Source organism: Gymnodraco acuticeps, unplaced genomic scaffold (assembly GCF_902827175.1).
Source record: "Gymnodraco acuticeps unplaced genomic scaffold, fGymAcu1.1, whole genome shotgun sequence".
Classification (NCBI taxonomy): Eukaryota; Metazoa; Chordata; class Actinopteri; order Perciformes; family Bathydraconidae; genus Gymnodraco; species Gymnodraco acuticeps.
In genome coordinates this window covers 280,846-303,004 of record NW_022992037.1, presented here as the reverse complement: position 1 = coordinate 303,004, position 22,159 = coordinate 280,846, and the positions used below count along the sequence as shown (strand labels likewise).

Below are 22,159 nucleotides of genomic sequence, written 5' to 3'. Positions count from 1 at the left end.
GACAAACATTGATGTGGATTTCCGGTAAAGATGAGTCAACCACTTTACCGGCCACACTGGCTCAGCCGTCCTTATTTGTGAGTTTGTCCAAATCTGTCTGAAGGTCTCTCGATAGCTGGTTCAGCAGATTATAGCTTCTTGTTTTAATTATCTCTACTTTCACAAAGTCAACTTTAACTGTCCCTGAGCTTACGAGTTAAACATGTTCATGATAAGCCCCTAGTTTATTTTTTAGTGTTGGAATTCTCTTGTGATTTTGTTTACTTATCATGTTGTTTATCAACAAATGGCAGGCTGTATATTAATGCAAGACTTGGCTCAATATTGCCCTGAGATACAAATATTTAAAAAAGGCATTTCAAAGACTTCTTCAGAACATATGTACCACTACACAGCTACATGTTCCCAACTATTTGAATTGATTTTGCTTACCTAAACTTCTCATATGTCTGAGATATGTAGTTGTTCATTGGGGTCATATGTGCATTCTCTCCCTCAAACAGCTTATTAGCGGCAGAGTGCTGCAGCATCTTGGCCACAGATCCCAGGTTGCGCCGCTGGTCCACGTGAAGCTGCCCTCCTGCTGACATGTCGATGATGTCGAAGCCGTCGGGGGCCACGATGGCTGGGTTCATGTAGCGGTAGTACAGCAGGTTCCCTATAATCTGTCACCACAAGAAAATAATGCATCATTAAAACAGTTTGTAATGTTTATCTGACCTCGGCATGCTCACAATTAAACGTATGCAGAGAGAACTGTGAGAAGAATCATAACATAAGAATTACAGAAATATATATGTACACATTCAAGGGCTTCTACCTTCAGCAGCTCATCCTCTGAGGCATCGGGAAACTTTTCATGGAGGCTGTTCTTCAGAACCTTTGCTATGTATCTCATGCCATAACTACATGCAAAACAGAAAGCATTGATGGGACATCACACACAAAACCACATGCACCAACGTACTGTAGGATAAACGATATGGTAAGATCATGACAAAGAAAATGGAGGACCTAAGTGGAACACTTGCAATAATGACTGGAAATATTGAGGGATTTCTTCAGCTCTTTATATGTCTAGAGATACATATATAATATCACCTTCACATGGTATATACAGATTATGAATTGTGTTATTTAGTAATATGTTCGTTGAAGAACTTATGCGTTTGAGTTTTAAAAAAATGACCTAATAATCACTGTTCCATAGATGATCTAGTAATGACCATTTCCTCACATGGATCAAATACCCTAACAACCAGAATGAGCTGAAAATGACGTGCCTAAGCATATGATCATATCCTTCGTAGACATACTTTGGTCACACTGCTTGAATACTATTGTAACAAACTAGAATAGAGATGAATACTCTGGGAAAATCGGAAAAAATAATATGTAAAAAAGAAAAAAATGCAAGGTAAATATTACAAAATGATAACAATGCAAGGTAATGAATAAATGTAAACAATTATGTACAGAGAGAAATCGGTTTTCTGTGTCCTTCTAATACATTTCACAACATAAACATCTGAAATCCAACAGCAAGAAAGCATGGCCCTTGACTGAGGTATTTCCTGTTAGAACATCACTGAGGCTGAATGGTCTCAGAGTAGATTACACTGTCATGGGGTGCATTGTGTAACTATGTATTAGTTTGTACAACAGAAAGAACAGCTATGCTATCAAGTCTTGGATTAACTCTCGTTGGAGGAGTTTTAAAGGCAAATGTAATGTTTTAGTCTTTCTTACAACGAGGTTTGAGTAATGAACCACGAGAGTCAACAAAATCATGCTGACCAACATGCAGGCATTGACGAGCAGTACTGTCACAGAGAAAACAGATGATAAGTGGACTTTGAAACGAAGCAGGTCCTCAAACTTACGGGATATTATCCAGTGAAGACACAATGGAGTTCAAGACCTTATCTGTAGCCGTGCGTAGCGCCAGACTGGAGGCCTCCAGCCTGCTGCAGACCTCCTCATGGGACATGGCCTGCTCGGGAGTCACTTCATAGGGGAGCTTGCTGAAAGACAAAAACAACAGTCAGCAAGTGTAGGAATCATTCATGCATACTATTGTTTTCACAGTGTATGAATCACTGTATCCTCATGTATAATCATTTTCTAAAAGATAACAAACTATGAGGATAGTACATTCATTTCCTGACCTGGTATCAGTATGGTTGAAACAAATGACCTCATTGTTTTGTTCGACATTAGCAGCGAGTAGGGATGTCACAATATCAGATTTTCACTACATTATAATAGTCTCTAAAAGAAATTCACAATCAAGATGCTTTCAAGATAACTTTAGCAAACTTAAAGAAAAAAATCACGATGCAATTAGTCTCATTCACTTGAAATATTGTCTGTGTTGTCTCTTTTTTTGGCAAATGTATTTCACTGAGAATATGAGTGTAGAGAGGTATAGGAAGGCTGTAACCATAACTCTACAAAATAGAAAGTAACAGAAATTATTTTAGAGGTGCTGCATTATTTACACAATATTATCGTATGTTTTTTTATTAATATATGTATTGTGTTAATACCACACACATATTCAATTGTAGTATATCCTGACTCCTTTCTTTGGGATATAACATGCATAACTACACTCAGGCTCAACAAAAACAGTCCTGAATGTAGTTATGCAACAAAATTCAACATAACTGTCCACTGGGCACATTATATACATCAAACAACCATATGTATTAAAGCTGTAATCATTCCAACAGACAACCCCTCTAATGCCTCTTCACTACCTGGCCTCTCCGGTGGCCGTCTCCAGCTGGTTGACCCAGGCTTTGTACACGTCCACTGGGTTGGTGTTGATGCCTAAACTCTTGTCGTCGATGATGTCTTTGACCACGGGAGCCAGCAGCTGCCTCAGTGTGTTGTGGCCGCGTGCGCCTCTGTTGAAGCTCACCACCATCTTGATGACTGTCGGGTTCCCCGTCACTATGTCCTGGATCTGGTCCACTTTAGAACTGAGACACATTGAGAACAGCTGATCAGTACTGTTTGCCAAACAACAACAAAAACATGTGTTTTTGGAATTTCCAACTATTGTAAGGATTGTTTAGCCGCTTTTGCATTTCTACTACCTTTGAAAAACAATACCATTACTGTACACAGGGTTCATACACTTTTTCACCAATGACTTTCAATGACCTTTACCTAATTTTTCGTGACAAAAAACATTACTCTTTCTCAGCGGTACCACTGAAAATGGTTTATTTTAACATGGAACAGGAATATAAGCTATAATAATATGAAACATTTTGTGCCGATCTAAAACAAATCAAATAGTAGGCTTACTAGCTCCTACACGCTAAAGCAACTAAAATCTCTCACCAGCAAAATACCTCGACATGTAAATACCATTTTAAGTTTCATTACTTAACGATACAGTATTTATTATCATTATACTATAGTATTACTATTTCGGCAATTAGATAAAATATAAATTATATTTGATGCAACTTTAGTTACATTTCCATGACTTTTCCAAAACTTTGGGGAAAATATTGTTTTCCATGACTTTTCCAGGTTTTTAATGACCGGAAGAACCCTGTGTACAATAATGGCTTGAGATTATGGCAAAGTATTGATTAAAGCTGCAGTACACACTTGATTTCCTCCTCCAGAGCCGTCTTGAAGAGTTTGAGCAGCAGGTATTCTTCTCTCTGGTTGGAGGCGTAGTTGTACAAGGTGAAGACCACCGTGTCCATAAACTTGGTCGACTTGTTTTGGGGCATCTGAAAGATCAGCTTGGCCAGGTAGTGTGGATTGGTCTAAAGGGGAGGGAACAAAAAGAGTAACATTACCTTTCATTCGACCTTTCTAAGTTCAGCAGATGCAAGCTGTAGTTAAAGACATCATATTGTATCACCTGCAGCAGGTAAAAGAGATGTTGGTAGGCCTCCAGTTTCCTTCTTTTGCCTTTGTTTAGTCCCTTGATACCTTGTCTGTCTCCTGTAGTCAAGTCGTCCTTACTCTCTTTATTTTTCTTATTCTTCATTTTCTTATTATGGGACACAACATCCTTTAAAAAAACAAAACAACAAAAAGGTTAAGTAGTCGAACTGAACAGAACAAGACATTCTTATAGGCCTTCAACGTAAATATCACAGTTGCATTTCTTGTACACATGAAATCAAAGCTAGCGAACCTGCAGAGTGATCCTGTTCTTCACCAGCAGTCCAATCTTTATGTCCATCAAGTTCAAGTCTTTCTCCATTTGCTGATTGGAGCGAATATTGGTGACCACCTCTTCTCTGAGCCGCGTCACTTCCTGCTCTTCCTGAAGGTCCAGGGCGCTCTGCTCCAGCAAGTGGACAAACTTACGCACCACGGACAGAGGAGGGTCCTTCGCCCCAGCTAGGATTAGGCACACACGAAAGTCAGCGGTCTTTTAAACATTCACAAACAATGTAATCTCATTGTTTAAAATGTCCCCATCAACTATGAAATATGATGAGCCAGGAAATACAGGAAAAAACACCAATGTAAGAAAAATAGGGAACTATAATGCATCATTTAAAACCAGAAAAGCACTTTAAATCAATGTAAAATATGGACATAGCTCAAAAACACATCCCCAGCTAATATCATCACAAGATCGATAGTATATCAATTTAGTATGTATGTTCATTAAAATGCCTTTCTGACTTACTTAGGGTTCTGTAGTCGTCTCTGGCTTTGTTGGCCTTTAGAAAAGCCTGGATTTTCACAATCTCTTTTTCCTAAACACACAGAGAACAGTGAGTCTTTAAAACACAGGAACTAAAAACCCAAAAGACCCTGTGGAGCGACGTTTGGTTACTTACATGATCTTTGAAGAACTGCAACCTCTGATTGTATTTACGTTTGGCTTTCCACATTTTCACAACAGATTGGATCTAAAAAAAAAACGCCAGTGTTTCATGTCAGGTCTTCGATATCGCAGCAACGTTATTTATGTTAGGTACATGCAGATTCATTTAATAAATGCTTACAAATCCCAGCTACAATGGTTATTTGAGTTTGTGACTGGAGATAAAGCTTTCACTTACAGGGAAGGGGTGCATAGCTTTAGAGGTGTCTATTCTTTCAATAAGCATCATTTTTAATAACAATATTTATAAAAAGAAAAGACTTATCACCTTGACAATCGAAGAGACATTATCCTGGAGAAAATTCATCCTGTCTTTGTACATGTTCCTCTGTTTGTGACCTTTCCAGCAGGCCTGCAACAAAGGAAACATACAAGTTGTGTTTTATATCAGTGTTACCACAGCTTGGATAATTACATTTTGATGGTTGATCATTTATGATCTTTATTTTCTTTTTTTAAGGTGTTGCTGAAAGAATATTTGTATACACTCAGTAGACTGTTTCTAAACAGGTTTGTATGGACATCCCCATTATGATTCATGAGTCCTGCAGTAACACACAGCTGCATAAGAGATCAGATATTCACAGTTCACAGTGGAGCTATACGATACCTGCAACTTGACGACATGTGGCTCTTGCTGCCGTAGATACTCCATTCTCCGGGCGTGCTTTCTCCTGACCAGGTAACCTCGGACCCTCGCCTGCAGCTGGGTCACCATGGATTCATTGGCCATCCATAACTGTTCCCTGTTATATTCTGCAGTCAAAGAGCTGACAACACCCTAAGGGGGAAATAAAGATTTGTTTGTTTATAAGGATTTGATTCGATTTATTTCGAATGTGTAAAACAATACAAAAAAAACAATAACTATAATGAAATGTATTGAGTAGATTATTATACAATACAAAATGAAGCAGTGTCAAATTGATATACAAAAATATTACTGATTCTAAATTATATATAAACAAATGATTTACTTAATTACACATCCCAAAAGGGGTGGGAAGAATTTGACACTTATTTAATCCCACCCCTTCTCGCAAAAACTAAATTATTAAACATAATATCTTTTTTTTTTTTTAGGAGAAAAAAGCTTCTATAGTGGGATTAGTATCTGATCAAATAAATAGGGATCCTGAAAATGAACATTAAAACAAGAAGGTGATATATACCATCAATGTGATATCAGGATATTAACAGCACATAGGAATACACAATGTAGTGAAACTATGCATTAGAGCAGAGGGTACCTGGATTTCCTCTTTACCGAGCTGGCCACCATGGTGAAGAAACCCGTCAGGCTCCTCCCAGGTGCCCTGTCCAGTCTCCAGGTTGTAGTAGTAGTCATATCTATCGTTGATGCAATGTTTAACCCACACACTCTCAGTGCTGCCTGGAGGAAAGCAGAACGGGCTCAGTTAGACACAGTGCAGTCATATTGAAACCTACAATCTCACTGTTCAGGCATCAGTTTCCTGAACACTTGTAACATGTATTACTCATGCAGTAAGTATGATTACCTTTATCATCACCGTTTGTTTGTCTTTCCGCCAGTTCTGCCTGGTATGTCTCGGCACATTCAGGGAGCACCACTCTCAGTCCGGCACTGGGAACCTGCAGAGCCTGCAGTGTTTTCTGAGCGTCCCCCTCGGCCACGGTCCTGTTGATGTCAGCCACTGCTCCAGCCACTAGCAACATGAACAAGATCACAACAAGAGAGCAATCATTGAGTTTAATATGAAACAGCACAATAACCACTTAGTACAACTAGGGAGTAATCAATCAATCAATCAACAACTTTATTAATCCCGCAAGGGGCAATTGGTAAGTGGTTATCCTCAACATGTAACAACATATACAAATCTAAATATTGTGCCCACAATAATGGCAGTATCAGCACATCTATGCTACACTATGTATGTAACTAAAGAGAAAGAAATACCCCTAAGCCTATAAGAAACACAGATTATTGTATCTATTCCACTATTTTCAGTCAGTGTTACAGTCTCTTAAAGAATGGATATGAAAGAAGTGTGCAGATATAGCTTCCATTAGTTTTGACAAATTGATTATGCATTACAAATAATTACAAAGTCTTGCAGAAGAAAATTATCTTTGAGGCCAATTTACATTAAATGATGCGTGACAAAAGTAATGCCAAACATGTTTAGATGACCATCAGGCTGAACTGATGCAAGAGCAGTTCTGAAAGACTTGTGTTGCTACACGATCAACATTAAAATAAAAGTAAGTAAGAAAATGAGTTAGTAGTTAGTGCATGTGGTCAAGAGACATTTGAAACGAGCTACGTATTAATTTAGAACATTAATGAGTGTGTCAGAGCTGTGTGAGGATCTGAATCTAGTCCCCGATGTCCTCCTCATGTTGGGTCTGAATAAACTTTTGTTTGGGTAGTTAAGACATGGATGAGTGAGTTTAAACTCTGGGTACGTACATGTGAGAGCCTCGTCTTCATCCTGATTGGCTGTGTGTATGGCCTCTTGGATTTGGTCCAGCCACAGTACTGCAGACTCATCTCCAGAGCTCTACAATCAGATTGAAGAACAAGGTCACTCCTCGTTATTCTTTTTTTCTTGGATGGATTGATCACACAAACAAACGATACAAGCAAAAACAATACTAACCCGATACCAAATTATAAATATGTTTAATTAGGCCAAACACATTCGATATCCAATGTTAGAAATAAAGTAAATGGAATTATTCAAAAACATCAAGTTGGGATTGTTGAGATTTTGCTCTACAGCAGTAGCACTACAAAGCAACACTGATAACCAACAAAACACAAGCTGGTGCTATTAAAGCAACGGCAAATAATACACAGTACCATTTCCCCTGTGTCCAGAGATGAGGCCTGAGGAAAAGGAAAACATGTGATGACAATAGTTACACTTCAGAAATATCCTCGTCCCAACGTAACCACAAAAAACAGACCCTGCCTGAGAACGTCACAACAACTACAAAGCATGTTTATCCAGCCTGACTTTTGTGCTTGTTCTCAGGCTAATTCTAGAAGACTCTAGAGGCCGGGGTGTATCTCTGACCACAGGAAGGAAGTCCCCATTAAAACACACTGAGCACAGTATAGGCAGCTTTCTTTTTAGATCTGCATCCGGCCAATCATTTCCAAACCAACGCATCATGTGCTGAAAGAGAGGATGAATGCGCTTGTGTCGTGAGCCCAACAAAAAGGACAAAGCAAACCAGGACAACAAAAAGACGAGTTCACTTTCATTGAAACGACTGGTCAACATCTTGAAGCCAATATTACATTAATGATCTAATGTATAATATAATGGTATCTTAGAAAACTAGCAATTGAAACCATCTAATGTGAATTTCCTAACAAAGCTGACACCCTTCAATAACTGCAAAATCACATCAAAACGTAAACCACAACAAAATACTCATCACCAAGGTAATCAGGGGGATTTGTTCTGGATCACAGCTGTGAATTACCCATTAAGCGGGGTCCTCCCTCCTCAGTGAGTCAGAGGGCAGTGACTGACGTAGGCAGCAGAGAATTCATGTTCAAGTCTGGACAGGAAACATGCTCACTGCAGCGTACAAACAGAAGAGCGCCCCACATACAGAACACTCACGGGAAGCGAGGCTTGAGCACAGATCGTTATCAGTTCTACTTTTCAGTACAGAAATGCAAAACAGCAAATTTCACCGATGGAGAACTCTTACTGAACAGAAGCAACACCAAGAGGGCTGAAGAAAACGTTTCAACTCTGGGATAGAGACTGCAGAGTGACATGGCTGATCTTGTAACAGGACTACTCGTTTGTTTGATGGCAGTGCAGACCATTCAGCATGAAGGTACGTTTATTAATATGCTATTTATAAGAGTTTATCAAAAGGATAAGTGTCTCATAATTAAATACTTGTACTTTAGACTTTTCACGGTAGTTTTTAATGTTCTAACTGGTTAAGGGATCCCAAATCTAAGTGACAACATTATTTTAGTAAAGCTGCAAATACAATACAGAAGTTAAAACATTGTTTAAAAGATTATTTTACATGTCTGTTTTTTTTGCATAAAACAAGAGATAACTAAAAAAATCTCCAGACAGCATAATTAACTATACACATCCTGTTTTAATGTAGATTTAAATGTACTTTTATCCTAGATGTAAGTTGCTTTAAAGCCATGTGTGCTTTCTTCTTGTGTGTTCCTGCCTGTGTACATGACATCAGCTGCTCATAACCAATTGCCCCTTGCAGGATTAATAAAGTTGTTGATTGATTGATAAACCTTGTCTTTCGTGTACCCACTTCTAGGAAACAAAACCAGGAATGTATGGAATGAAACCAGTGTTGCGATACCGAAAACCTTTAAGGCAGCGCTGTACAAACCGAATGGCACCAGGCTGCTGCTCTACCCCAGCTCAGACCCCCGGCTGCAGGTGAGCCCGGAGGACGCAGTGACAGCCTACACCATGGGGGTCCTCAGCACCAGGGTCATCCCCTCATCATACATCCTGGCCATGCTGGTGGGCATCCCCTCCAACGCCTACATCCTGGCCTTCCTCAGACTCAAAGCAAAGCCTTTCTCCACCATAGTTCTTTACCTGAACCTGGCTCTGTCCGACCTGCTGCTGCTGCTCTCCCTGGCGCTGCGTGTTCACTACCACTTCAACGGGAACAATTGGATATTTGGGGAAATCTCCTGCCGGCTTATCACAGCCTTGTTTTATGGCAATGTTTACAGTTCAGCCCAAACTATAGCATGCATCAGTGTAAAGCGCTACCTGGCTGTGGTCCGGCCGTTCCTGTACAGAAGGCTGGCTAAGTCTACGCTGGCAGTGTGGTCGTGCTTGGTGGTCTGGTTCCTGTACGGTGTGGCTATTGTGCCTGAGCTCCTGGTCAGGCAGAGCTACCAGCTCACCCACCTGGGAATCACCACCTGCCATGATGTCCTGCCCCTGGACGAAAAATCCCATTCCCCATTGGTGCCATACAGGATGATGCTGGTTTGCCTGGGCTTCATAGTGCCATTCCTGATTTGTATCTATTCGCATGTAGCAGTGGTATACCATCTAGGACAATCCTGTTGCGACTGGAAACCGTTTATCAGGGTCAGCACTCTGGTGTTCATCATCTTTGTCGTGTGTTTCTTGCCAAGCGGCATCCTGCATATCGCCCACTACATCCGTCTGTTTACCAGTGGGGACGACAGACTGTATGGATATTACAGAGTAGCGGTGTGTCTCTGCTGCTTCCACAGCTGTCTGGATCCCTTCCTGTGTATGCTCCTTTCCAAGATGGCTGCCTCAGAACTACACTTTGTTTCTCTCCGCGGGATACAAAAGAGGCCTACTTCTATGACGTGAGACTGGATGTTTGTGCACAGAAACAGCTTCTCCATAATGGACCATTGTTGAGAATCAGCAGGGAAGGTCAAGCCCGACAAACAGGCTCAGGAATGCAAAAACTGAACTCCGTGGATTCAACAGGGTGATAACGCAGTCTCTGTTCGACACAAAACAGCAACATCCTCTGTGAAGATTATTTTAAAATATAAGGATCAAGAAGGGAAGATTTAGACTCTGAATCATACTATCATTGGGAAACTGTTGGCTTGATGACACAGAAACATTGGAATAACAATTTGCTGTGGTCATCATTAAATGTATATAAAAACTAATTATTTTCAAAAAATGAGACTCTTGTATTTTCAGTCTTAAATTACGGCATGAGAAAGTTCCGTGAAAATTCAATAAAAGTCGTTTTAACATTGAGATAAAGTGACATGCGGTGACTACACTGGTTAATCCAGCCATTCATTTCTTTGTGTTGCACTTTAAGGACGTGAGAGGCAGGAAATAGTGTAAAAGAAAAACATTTTTACATAAAAACATTATGTGTTAACTCAATTTCAAGTCTCATTACCTGGCAGAGGAGTTGTTTGGTATGTTGTAGGACATCGTGGTAGTGTTGGGCTGTGGCTGGATTCACTCCTGTTAACTTGGCTGTAGGGAGGAGCAGGGCTGCAAGCGTCTGCTGATGATCACCGGAGTTAAGAGCTTCATTGATCTCAGCTATAGCTATGATACCTGGAAGTAGAAGGAAACAACTGATTAATACGGATCAGTCAATTGTCTTGCATAAAATAACAACTGCAGGCTGAAAAAGTCCTTTTATATCTTAAGCTACTCAAAGGTTCAAAGGTGTTATTGTCATATACACAGCTACAGTGTAGTAGTGCAATGAAAATCTTGGGTCACAGGTTCCTCCAACAATTCAACATAAATGTATATATACACAACATAAAACACATTTAAAACAACAACAAGGAGTTGCAGTCATACTGTATGGCCTGTGGGTTAAAACTCTACATAAAACATAAGCAGAAAGTGTCTTACGCTCATGCTCCTCATGGACCTGAACGTTGACAGTGTCGATGCATTTCTGAACATCATTCCAGGTGAGAAACTCTTGGCCTTTGGCAAGAGCCTCGCCTCGCAGTTGGATAAGAGTGTCTGCATACCTGAGGGAGAGGAAGTTCAACAAAGGTTCATGACATTTAAAGAACCCTTACTCATAAGCCGATCCCAGTTAGTGCAACTTAATCAGAGCGATACCTGCAGTGGAGTTCAGTGACATGCGACCTGAAGACATTATGCCTGTTATTTTGAAATCAAATAAATGTTTTGCTCTTAAATCATCCTGTACCACCATGAGTGCACGTCAATGAGTGCCACAATATAGAAAAAAACAACAACAGTGATTATTAAAAAAAAAGCACGATCAGCACCAAAGACAGCTATCAAAATACTCATCCATCTCACCTGTTGAGGTTGTCTTGGTCCATGTTGGTGAAGCCCAGAGGGGAGTCTGATAGTTGCTCGATCACAGCCTGAGGGTCTTTGGTGTCCAGCACCTCATTCAGCACCGCTACCGCCGACAGCATCTCCACAGCCACACTCAGCTCCTCGTGGCTCAGGCCAGACTGAAACACATAAACAAGATCTGACTCACAAGCATGAAGTGATATTCACAGAAACTACAGTGCATGTGTAGACTGGCCTCCCCTTTACCTGCACGGTCTTTGGGTCAACATACTGTAAAGAGTGCAAACATGATGTCTCACCCGCGCGCCTTGCAGCTGCAAACTGAACAGCTCAGCCTGGTAGAGGTTGGCAGCCGTTTGGTAGACGATGGGCAGCTGTGCTTCATGGTTCGTCAGCTCCTCTGCTGTCTCCGCTGCATTGCCCAGACGAATGGCTGCGTTGATCGCTGCAATCGCCTCGAGCTCTGGTAAAGAAAAGCATCACAGAAAGTCATGTAGATGTTCTTTGTCTAACAATTACATAACAAAAAAACTGATTAAAGATGTATAATGAGCCTTACTGGATACTGTGACAGATTATGCATTTGTTCTTTGAGAAGTTTTCTAATGGGTATACAGTATGTGATTTCACAACTGACCGGTAGTTATGTGTTAAAAACAAGGTGGGTAACAAAACGTGCTTACTTCGTTTCTCTGCCTCAGCAAAGTCATTACAAGAGGTGACGACTCTCTGAATCTCCTCTCTGTCCACCACCACAGACTTCCCTTCATCCTGCAACACAAAGATTAGTTTACACTACAGAGAAATGACCAACAGCCAGTGATGATTCAGCATGTTTTAATAAAGGGCTGTGGAGGGCAAGGTGGTGTCCATACCAACTGATATTGCACTGTCTTCACTACCTATGACTACGGTTCCCCTCAAGGACTCTGCATTCAGATACACTGCCTAGTAGGGAAATCAGTGTCTACATGTTATCCTCACAGCAGAACTTAAAAGTAAAAGACGTTTTTTTTGTGTCAGCTGGACAAACAAAAAAGCAGACACAACCTTTACAAAACTGGACTTTTTTCTAAGAAAATACTGCAAATGTGTATGATTTGTTCCTATGCTAAACACCCGTTTAAAATCTTATTACGAGGACATGTATACAGTAGGATGCCAACGTCGTTTTTTTTAACTATGGCTCTCAGGAGCCTCAAATATTGCTTTTACTCTAGCCTGCCTTACTTATTGTCTACAGTACTCTTACCAACTGAAAATGCATCATTTAACAAACAACTGGGAAAGAAGACTAGAGGGGCTCTGACTCATAAGGACATGAACTGGGGACAACCGAGCAAACAAGCTGTGATTCAGTATACCTTAGATTTATGTTGGCAGTATGTGGTGAAGTGCTCCAGGTACCAGCTGCAGTTTGACTGCTGAACCCCCAGCAGGGCCAGAGCGTCCAGCCTGAGAGCAGCCAGCAGAGAGGCCTCGTCCTGGGCCGACACGGCTTCATTCACCTGCCTCACCGCTGCCTGCACTGGAGAGGGGAAAACCACGCAGACGCTATTCAGGGATATGTGTTTTCTTTCAGAAGTGCTACCAAAAAAAAAAATCAGATTCTATGCAATTTAATTTCTTTAACTTTGGCTCCTCTACTGTATGTACTGTAGAGTTCACATGTGTTATTATCTGGTTATTATGCACCAACAAGGCACAAAGGGTTTAGTTTTACATACATAAAAGGAAAGCAGTCATGGTTTTTTGACAGTGTTTTAGTCAAATCAGCTATGTGAGGATCATATTGGAGGGAAAGTCCTTACTGTTGACAAAGTCAATGGAGCCCTGGATTTCCTGGTGAGTCACCAGCTCCTCATAAACATCTCTTTCTTCAGTAGCAACGGATGAGCGCTAATTAAAGAAGAGAAGGGTAAACATTAATATCCATTTTTTTATTTCACATCACATTTTTTAGTCACATACATGTTTCCCCATTCAAACTGATTAAGTAACATATTAGACTCTAGCCAATTAGAGGAAATGGACGACGTATGCTTGTCCAGTGTTTGTAAAGAGAATAGGAGGCGAGATGCCGGACGGTGCCGAGGGTTTGTGTTTGGTGAAGTCCAGCTGACTCTGCAGCCGCTGGAATGTGCTGGCCTGTGCAGTGACTCAGTGAGGCAACCCCTTTCAGACCTCAGTTGTTATAGCTGTCAGTACTACACAGGGAAGTCAAAACATCTGCTCGGCGCAAGGGTCCTGTTCACATTTTTTTGCATTACTCAGATTTGTTCTCAATGTTTTGTCATTTCATTTCCGTGTCACTACTTTCAGACAGACGCTTAAGGCAGAGAAACGTAGTGGTTATCAACCAGTCGTACTAGTAACTCTGGTCCCACCTTTGGTTGAATACTGATGTGAGATTGTATACATTGGCTTTAGTGGAGAGGTGTTTTTAGCAATTTATGTTAAGGTTACTATTGTATTAATTATCTTTGCAACTCAATATCGGATTAGTCCTAAAAGAAAAGTGAAATAGAGAGAGATTGAGTGTTGTGAGAAGGCTAGCAAGAGAGGAACTAAACAAACGTTGTTATAGAATTATTATAATAAATGCTTCTATATAGGGAAAGTCAGCAGTTTAATATAAATGATATGAATGATGACACTGAAAAGAGGTCACTGAAGCGTTTGGAAGGCTTCTCACCCTCCCTGAGGACTGATCCTGCTTCCGAGCCTTGGCCTGGCTCAGAGTGTCCTGGTATTCTAGAGCCAGAGCTTCCTGGATGTTCTTCAGCATGGCGTTAGGATTATTAAGAGCTCCCATCATCACAGACGTCTGACCTCTTTCGACCGCATCGTTGATGGCGATCACAGCAGCGTGCACTGAGGAAAACCGAGTGTGTGCACAGTTTAGTTTAGGACAAAAACAACATAAAGTAAGGCAGAGATTAAGTGAAACGTCAGAGGACTTACAGGCAGCTTCGTCCACTGAGAGCTCATTGGCCAGGATTCCTCCAATCTTACTGAAAGCTGGCATTTGAATGCCATACTTCTCCAGCTCACTCCTCATGTTACTAATCTCTTCCTCTAGAAGACAGGTAAAAACCAATTGCAAGTGTTGTGTCATAACGTATAAAAAAGTAATAAAATAAACTGCAAGATACAATTGAGGTCGTTTCCCTCAAATCATAAATAACAATTGGTTAATTTCTCACAAATATATACATCTAATTTGTTTCTGATGATCTCAAAAAGTCATCTCTAACTGCATGCTCAAGCTGTTTATCCCCATGCATGTTTCCCTAAAGTTGAATTGGGAACAATACAAACAGTTTGTTGATTGTTATTGCAGATGTGATTGAAAATCCAATGTGCATAAGCCCTGAGACCAATGTCAAAAGCTTTGTAGCTTATACATTTGTGTGTTATGTGTTGAAATGTAAATGGCTGCAGGGGATATTTTTGATTAACTGATATGATGGATAATTCAAAAATATAAATCTCAGACAAGATGTTACTCATAAGACATTACATGCTTGAGAGCATAATGATCGTTTTTCTAATTATAATCCAACAAGACAAATACTCACATACAAAGAACAATCAGGATCAGTAATTCAAAAAGCCCTCGGCAACATTTATCCTTCGTCTTGGAAAACAATTAACAATTTAAATGTTTCTACTAATGTGCACTACGATGTGCATTTTCTCGCATATTTTACATAACTTTTGAGCTTGTGAGCGACGCTTGGCTTAATGAGAAGCTGATTTCCATTGGTGTTACCTGTAAAGGCCACTTTCCCCAGCAGGTCCTGGATCTGTGGTGCAATGCCCAGTTTGTACAGGTACAAGCTGAAATAAACCACATTATTCAGAAGATTTAGACCGTAAACGTACACAAATAAATTAATAGAAGCACTGAAAAGCTTGCAACATTCTGGTATTTTACAGTCTGATATCATGAAACTGTAGACTGGTCACTTTCCCTTTAAGGTTTTGCTTCTGAAGGCCTGTAATGTCCCTCTGACACCACAGGGGGGTAGTGTCTACTCACATTACAACAAGCACTGAACACTGAAATCAACAAGCAGGTGGCTGGAGACTTCATAAAACTTTCATCTTCCCGCGGTTACCTGATAAGCGATAATGAATTATAGATATTTAAGGCAGGTCCCGCGACAGCACAGCTCTGATGCAGGCGGTGCTGTAGCTCGTATATATCTGCCCTTTAGCCACAGTGAGTGTGTAAACATGAAATGTACTCTGTCCTTGGAGGCTTTGAGACAGTTTATACTCTGCTCAGACAAATGTTTTTAAAACGCAGGCAGCTGATTCAGTCGGAGATAAAAACTCAGTAACAGCTGACTTGGATTAATGGAGGTGGCTGATTAAAAGCCACTCAGATAACAGCTAACTAGCTTGAAGCAACTAGCTCTCTACAAACCGTGAATCCCTTTTGTTTTATTTTCTCAACAAAAAAATGACTTTCAAAATAAAAAAAGTCAATCTCTACCACTTGTTATGCACTGTACTGTAGTGTTATGTACTCTGTATGCTATTTGTCCATTTCCTTTCAATGTTCAAGAGTGCAGGGGAATCCGCTGCTTTGCCTCTATGTCTGCATGTGTTTGTACCCAGGGAAGCAGAGTATTCACTGGGTCCTTGTGGGACTGTAGCTGAATTGGCAGGAAGGAAGTGCACGTGTGTGAAAAAGGAGGGAAGGAAACCAAGTCTCTCAGGACCTGAGCGAAACACTACAACAGAGAAAACAACCCGAGCAGCTCACATAAGCACTCCCTAAAGCTGCGTTAAGCTGACTCCATCAAATGGATATCATTGACCCTTAAGTTTATTCAAAGTCATCTTAACTGAAGAACTGAGGGCGTTAAACCAACCACATTACTGTGAGACCTCAAACCTTTTGTTTTTACAGTATAACAACGTTTTTCACAAACCTGAAAACATGGCACAGATTTCGCCCCTTTTGTGGTGAACCAACTAGTAAAGAGTTAAGCAATGAATCACCACACTCAGTTTAACAGAAAGCCCCTGATTACATACTGTATAGAGGTTTAGAGAAGCATTGTGCAGTCATGCTAATCATAAGTGTTGAAAACAAACTCAAATAACAGAGTTTAAAACTGTTCAAGGTCATTGTACAGTTAATTATCTCCTGATTTAAGGGGTTTGAGTAAACAGGCAATACGGGGAGTGAAAGCATGTGAACTTGGCACAGAGCAGCTGGATGCAAGATGCTGTATAATATAGCCTTGACCTACATAAGATAAATCATAAAAGAATATCTGTGTTTACCAAGCAACACTTTCTCTGCCTTACCTAAGCACTAATAACGTTTTCCAGTTCCTGTTTCATATCACTTACAAAGTACTATTCTTGTTCCTTATGTATACGTTTAATCTTCCTAAACCCCACTGAGTAATAATATAAATGTTACATACTGTATGAACTGTCCTCCATAGCTGTAATTTAAATACACTGCTGTTTGGAAAGCAAAATAACCATTTATATCGCAAACTTGTCAAATTAAAGTGTTTGATACCGTCTGCCATAACCAGGAAATGAATGTAAATAAATCCAAATGAGACAACTAGTTACTGTCAGTGACAAAGCAGACCCACATGACATCTAATCTGCCCATTAATTCATACTTTAATTAACTACCCAACAACAGATCGTAAGCAACGTTAGGGTGTGAGACCCTTTGGAAAGAAGACACTGCCAATGTACAATCAAACACTCTACAGATGAGTGAACAACGCTGCGGTCACGAAAACATCGTGCATACAGTAAACGATAACTATGTTTTGGTTTTCTTGTTATTCTTACCTGAGCGCGTGTATGCAGTACACCACCTTTGGCATGTTTTTGCGATCGTACACATCTGTCGTTTCAGGATAGAATATCTGAAAGCAGAAAACACGACATGTATAAATATTTACAATCTTTATTCTGCTGCAGCCAAAAAGAAAGACATCATTCTGTAAAGTACGAGCAGTTGCAGTGGTGGGTATATTAACGGGAATAGCTTTAAAATATAATGTGATCCCAGGCATCTCCACTGCAATAAACACTACCTTTGCAAAGCACATCATTTTCACTACCGCAGTCAACTAGTTCAACACCAGTCAGTGTCCTAGTTTCTAAAATAATAAGGTTTAAAAAGCTCTACTGTATTATCTATTGCAGCGGACTGCATTATGTTGTAGGTGATCATGATGCTGTTGTTCTGCCCAGGAGGTACAAGTGAGTATCAACTTAACCTCATTTCTCTTCCCTGGATAGCGGATACACATCAGTGAAGTCTTTTGTCCTCTCATAAAAGATGTAATGAGGTTACTGCTCTGCGTGACGGCCACACCCTCATTACAATTTCTGTCAGTGCTTTGAGTGTACCACACTTTTTATAGTTGAAAAACGTTTTGCCACAGGTGATGTAGCATACTATCGATGTAAAGAAATGTCATGCTAATTGATTCGATATTTGTTTACCCTTTGCTCTACAGCTTTCTTTACGTTTTATGAATACAATGTTAAGTCAGTCGAACTGAAGTCGTAGGATAACCTTTGCAGGTTGAAGGCAATCTGCAACTTTTATAGGAGGGATTTGACCTTTTCTTAGTTTTGGATTCTACTGGATTGACGGATTCTATTTTGTCTAACTCGTAGCTACAATTTCTTAGTTATAAAATGGTTTATGACCCTTGGACCTGATCTAATTTGAGCTATTATGTTATAACCCTGAGCCAATAAACACATGACAAAGTTAGACATCCCGATTCCAGTGTTTCAAAGCATGAGTTGAACTGGCTGAGTCTCCCATCCTAAAACAAACTGTCTGTCATGATGATATATGACTGATTAGTACGCTCTTGTGTTGATGAGGAAATGATGAAAAATGTGTCCGTAATAAAGTATTCCTTGATTCTGATGATCAAGTGATATTTTTGACTTAGAGAATATAAAATAAATAATAAGGGGTTTTATAAAAGCAGGGGTCTGCATTAATGATTTGTGTGTCAGCCTCTTACCTTTGGGAGACCCACTGACTCCATGGCTCTGAGCCACTGCACGGTGTTGTCCGTGTGCCTGAAGTGGAGCCCGTTGCTCTGCAGGCAAAAACACAAGAACGGACGCATAAATGTGGCCATATAATTATGTGGAAATAAAACAAAATGTATCAAAATGGTATCAATGCAACCTGAAAAGTGATAAAAAGGTTATGCCGTGCACAAATAATATTCATTATAAAAAGTTGAGCCCATTATCAAAGGCCTTAAACTACCTGTTAGATACTTGAAGGTCTAATGTTGACTGCAAAACATATCACTCCAACAGTCTGATAAAGTTGGTTTATAATGTGTAAAACAGCAATACAATTCATCTCAAAGTCAAGCTAAAAATATTTGTTTTTATGTTGTTCAGGATGTAAACGGTTGAAAATGCAAAAACTGTATACCTAAAAAAAAAAAAAGGGAAAAATGTAAGGATAGTAAATGTCTATAAATGGAGATGCACCTTATAGCGGGCCTGATCTCTGTCGTAGATCCTTTTCACAGACACCATCTTTGGGGCGAAAAAGTTGGCAAGTTTGCCGAGGTAGACCCCGTTCCTCAGCCTCTCCTCCAGCTCTGTGGTAGGGGGCAAGTCCTCCTCCAGGCAGGCCTCCATCCACCTGAGAGGACACACAACAAACTGAGCTCAGAGGCAAAACCACTTTCAAGAAAGTTATTATACATTTAGATGATGTATAGGAAATGTTATACGATCCAAGAACAATATCTCAGACTATTGCTCAACTAGCACAAGTGAAAACATTTGAGAAAATGTTGTCAACAGTATGAGGAAAGTACAGTGAGAGCTCGACTCTTCGAGGTGACTCGATATGTTTCCAGTTAATCACCAGGACTATGGTTACGATCAGAGTGTAAACAAACATCAGTCATGTTTACTCCGCCACCTGAGGTCTGCTACAGGGTGCAGTGCAATTTATGAGGTGGCTGAATGCCTGCATGCAGTCAGCCAGTCAATATTGGCTTTTCCTACACCTGCTGCCCTTCAGATCCAGGCAAGGACTGAAGACAGAGGGCCAAGAACACACAAAGATACATTTTAACTGGTATAATATATAAATATAAAATATTTATGAATTGTGCCAGTGCAACTTCATTTAACTGATGGGTTGTTGTTATTTTATACGCCCACATTGAGCCCAGGATGCTTTCGGAAGGTGCTGTGGACAGACCGACAGTATGAGCTGTTGGACGATAATAGGAAAAGGTTAGGTTTATTTGTTGAGAGGATAATGAGAGGTTAAAGGTGTGATCAGTAAGCAAGATGTCTAACACTTATTCAATTAGTCCAAAGCCAAATTGATCACTGGTTGTTGGAAAAAATATCACTCGACACCAGGTTGAGAATCAATGATCAGGTAACTAATTTATTCTTGCAAGAAGGAGCAGAGTTAAATCACATACAAAGGATATGGGTTAACTCACACACATGGGGTATGTTGCTCAAAGGAACAGCAAAAAACATCAGGCTTATATCGTCCAAAACACAGGAGATAACAACAAAGTCGTAAATCGAGGTGGCGCTAATATCAGCCGCGGGTGTCGGAAAGGTGTCAGGATCATCTGCGACGTCTTCTGGAAAGAGTCACGTACTTCCTTCACGCCTCATAGACAAGCGATATTTAGGAGACAGCAAGTCTGTCTCCTCATAAATATCAACAACCTGAAATGCCCTGCCTCCTCCTATCACAAGAAGAGGCAGCTGCAAGGTCATACACAGTTCAGAGCCCCCACATGATATCAGTGCATTAAAACAACCCAAAGAGTGGAGAAAACAGTATTTCTCCAACACAGGTGAGGTCAAGAGAAAAGGTGATTTTGATTCCAACCAGGGCCAATCACAGAGGTGTTTGAAATAGTTAGAGACTAAAAACTCAATAGAGCATTTTCAGCGAATAATGGAGAATGTTGACCTTCTTTCAAACTGATGTCATTTCCCCTTGATAATTACAAGAGCTGCTTCAGAGCCCAGACATGTTAGGAAAAGTCTATTCCAAAGTGCAATGTATTCCAAAGTAAATGATTTGTGAGCAGGGTGAATCATCAAAGTTGGAAAATCTGTTATACATTATCGTACTGCCTGGAATGACTTCATGCTAACATCATTTACTCTCAGCTAGATGAATCCAGTGGCCAGCGCTCGGTGATTCAGCTTCCTCATGTTTTGCACTACAGAGGGTGGTGAAGATCGCACAACGCATCATCAAGATGCCACTCCCCTCCATAGCCTCAGTCTATGAAAAGCGGTGCCTGCGAAGGGCACGAAACATCATCAGAGACTCTTCCCACCCCAACCATACACTGTTTGTCCCCCTACGTGGCACCCGCTCTGGGACACGCTACCGCAGCCTCCCGGGTAGAACAAACAGGACTACGCACAGCTTCTTCCCTCCAGCAGTCAGACTGCTGACAATTAACCCTACGCTGTCCCATACTGCCTAGTTGTTGTCGTGTGCTGAAGCGCAATTCTGTCTTCACTGTATTTATTATTATCTGTGTATTTATTCCTATTTATACATTTCCCATCTATTTACCTTTGTATCATTTACTTTGGTACATACTTCTGATAATTGTGTATGTAACTCTGGTTAGACCATCCTTAAACTTCATTACACTGTGCTTGCATTTTTGTAATGACAATAAAGTAATCTAATCTAATCTTAAGGGTTTCATTCACACCAGCAAGTCCTTCTTTTCTGTGTGCCAGCAGTGCAGCCTTCCCTCCCACAGGCGTGCACACAGACACCTTGTTTAGGTTCATTAAGGCCGTGTGGGTGCTCAAAGGACCCAGTCTGCCTTATAATGTGTCAGCACATTAAAAGGACAACCACAACACATCATGCACTGTCAAAACAAACCAGTGGAGAGGTTAGGTTAAGCACTCAGAGGAATACAACACCTCCTAACAAGCTGATACTTTAGAGCAGGCCAGAAGGAAACTTCAGACAGACTTCAGGGTTTAAATGAATGGAAATAAGCCAACAGATAGTTACTGCATTTTCCCAGTACTATAACTTCTATTGTAAACCATAAAGGGGGTAATATTGCAAATAGTGGAATAAGCTGATTCTTTCTGAGAAATAGGGTTAAACAAATTAAACCGTTCAGTTGTTAAGGGTTAGGGTTAGGTTGTCACCCTGGCCACTAAGACTATACTCTTTAAATGAACTGATCAGGAAATGAATTGTAGTCTTAACTAATAGAAGCAGTCATCCATTAGTAATCCCAAACAGGCATGTGTTGGCCTGGTATCTGCCAGATGCTGCTGGTTTATAAATATTACTGAACCTTCAACTTGCAGACACTTTTGCAAGTCAGAAAATACCTGTTTGCCCAACAATGAGTGTGAAACTGATAAAGACAAACATGCATTCACACTG

The 22,159-nt window shown here is 40.4% G+C and overlaps 2 protein-coding genes across 4 annotated transcripts in view; one reads left to right on the top strand and one right to left on the bottom strand.

The window, feature by feature from the left end:
• iqgap2 (IQ motif containing GTPase activating protein 2) overlaps nt 1–22,159 on the bottom strand; it is a 38,116-nt gene that overhangs the window by 6,224 nt on the left and 9,733 nt on the right. The window contains exons 3-30 of one of the 3 annotated variants that reach the window (XM_034201686.1): nt 19,225–19,381; nt 18,738–18,815; nt 17,536–17,612; nt 15,473–15,540; nt 14,662–14,775; nt 14,393–14,571; nt 13,509–13,596; nt 13,062–13,225; nt 12,381–12,468; nt 11,997–12,160; nt 11,695–11,855; nt 11,269–11,393; nt 10,796–10,959; nt 7,725–7,751; nt 7,332–7,422; nt 6,397–6,564; nt 6,127–6,269; nt 5,487–5,657; nt 5,145–5,228; nt 4,830–4,901; nt 4,676–4,745; nt 4,172–4,380; nt 3,893–4,045; nt 3,631–3,794; nt 2,763–2,987; nt 1,884–2,024; nt 821–905; nt 433–665 (exon numbers count right to left, since the gene is read on the bottom strand). In XM_034201686.1, coding sequence (XP_034057577.1) covers nt 433–665; nt 821–905; nt 1,884–2,024; nt 2,763–2,987; nt 3,631–3,794; nt 3,893–4,045; nt 4,172–4,380; nt 4,676–4,745; nt 4,830–4,901; nt 5,145–5,228; nt 5,487–5,657; nt 6,127–6,269; nt 6,397–6,564; nt 7,332–7,422; nt 7,725–7,751; nt 10,796–10,959; nt 11,269–11,393; nt 11,695–11,855; nt 11,997–12,160; nt 12,381–12,468; nt 13,062–13,225; nt 13,509–13,596; nt 14,393–14,571; nt 14,662–14,775; nt 15,473–15,540; nt 17,536–17,612; nt 18,738–18,815; nt 19,225–19,381 — 3,663 coding nt within the window. The remainder of the gene's footprint in view (nt 1–432; nt 666–820; nt 906–1,883; nt 2,025–2,762; nt 2,988–3,630; nt 3,795–3,892; nt 4,046–4,171; nt 4,381–4,675; nt 4,746–4,829; nt 4,902–5,144; nt 5,229–5,486; nt 5,658–6,126; nt 6,270–6,396; nt 6,565–7,331; nt 7,423–7,724; nt 7,752–10,795; nt 10,960–11,268; nt 11,394–11,694; nt 11,856–11,996; nt 12,161–12,380; nt 12,469–13,061; nt 13,226–13,508; nt 13,597–14,392; nt 14,572–14,661; nt 14,776–15,472; nt 15,541–17,535; nt 17,613–18,737; nt 18,816–19,224; nt 19,382–22,159) is intronic. The other 2 variants (XM_034201688.1, XM_034201689.1) reach the window with 2 other exon arrangements.
• On the top strand, nt 8,450–10,564 carry f2rl2 (coagulation factor II (thrombin) receptor-like 2). Its single transcript, XM_034201690.1, has 2 exons — nt 8,450–8,722; nt 9,185–10,564. Exons 1-2 carry the CDS (start codon nt 8,659–8,661, stop codon nt 10,234–10,236), a joined length of 1,116 nt encoding a protein of 371 aa, XP_034057581.1. The 5' UTR covers nt 8,450–8,658; the 3' UTR covers nt 10,237–10,564.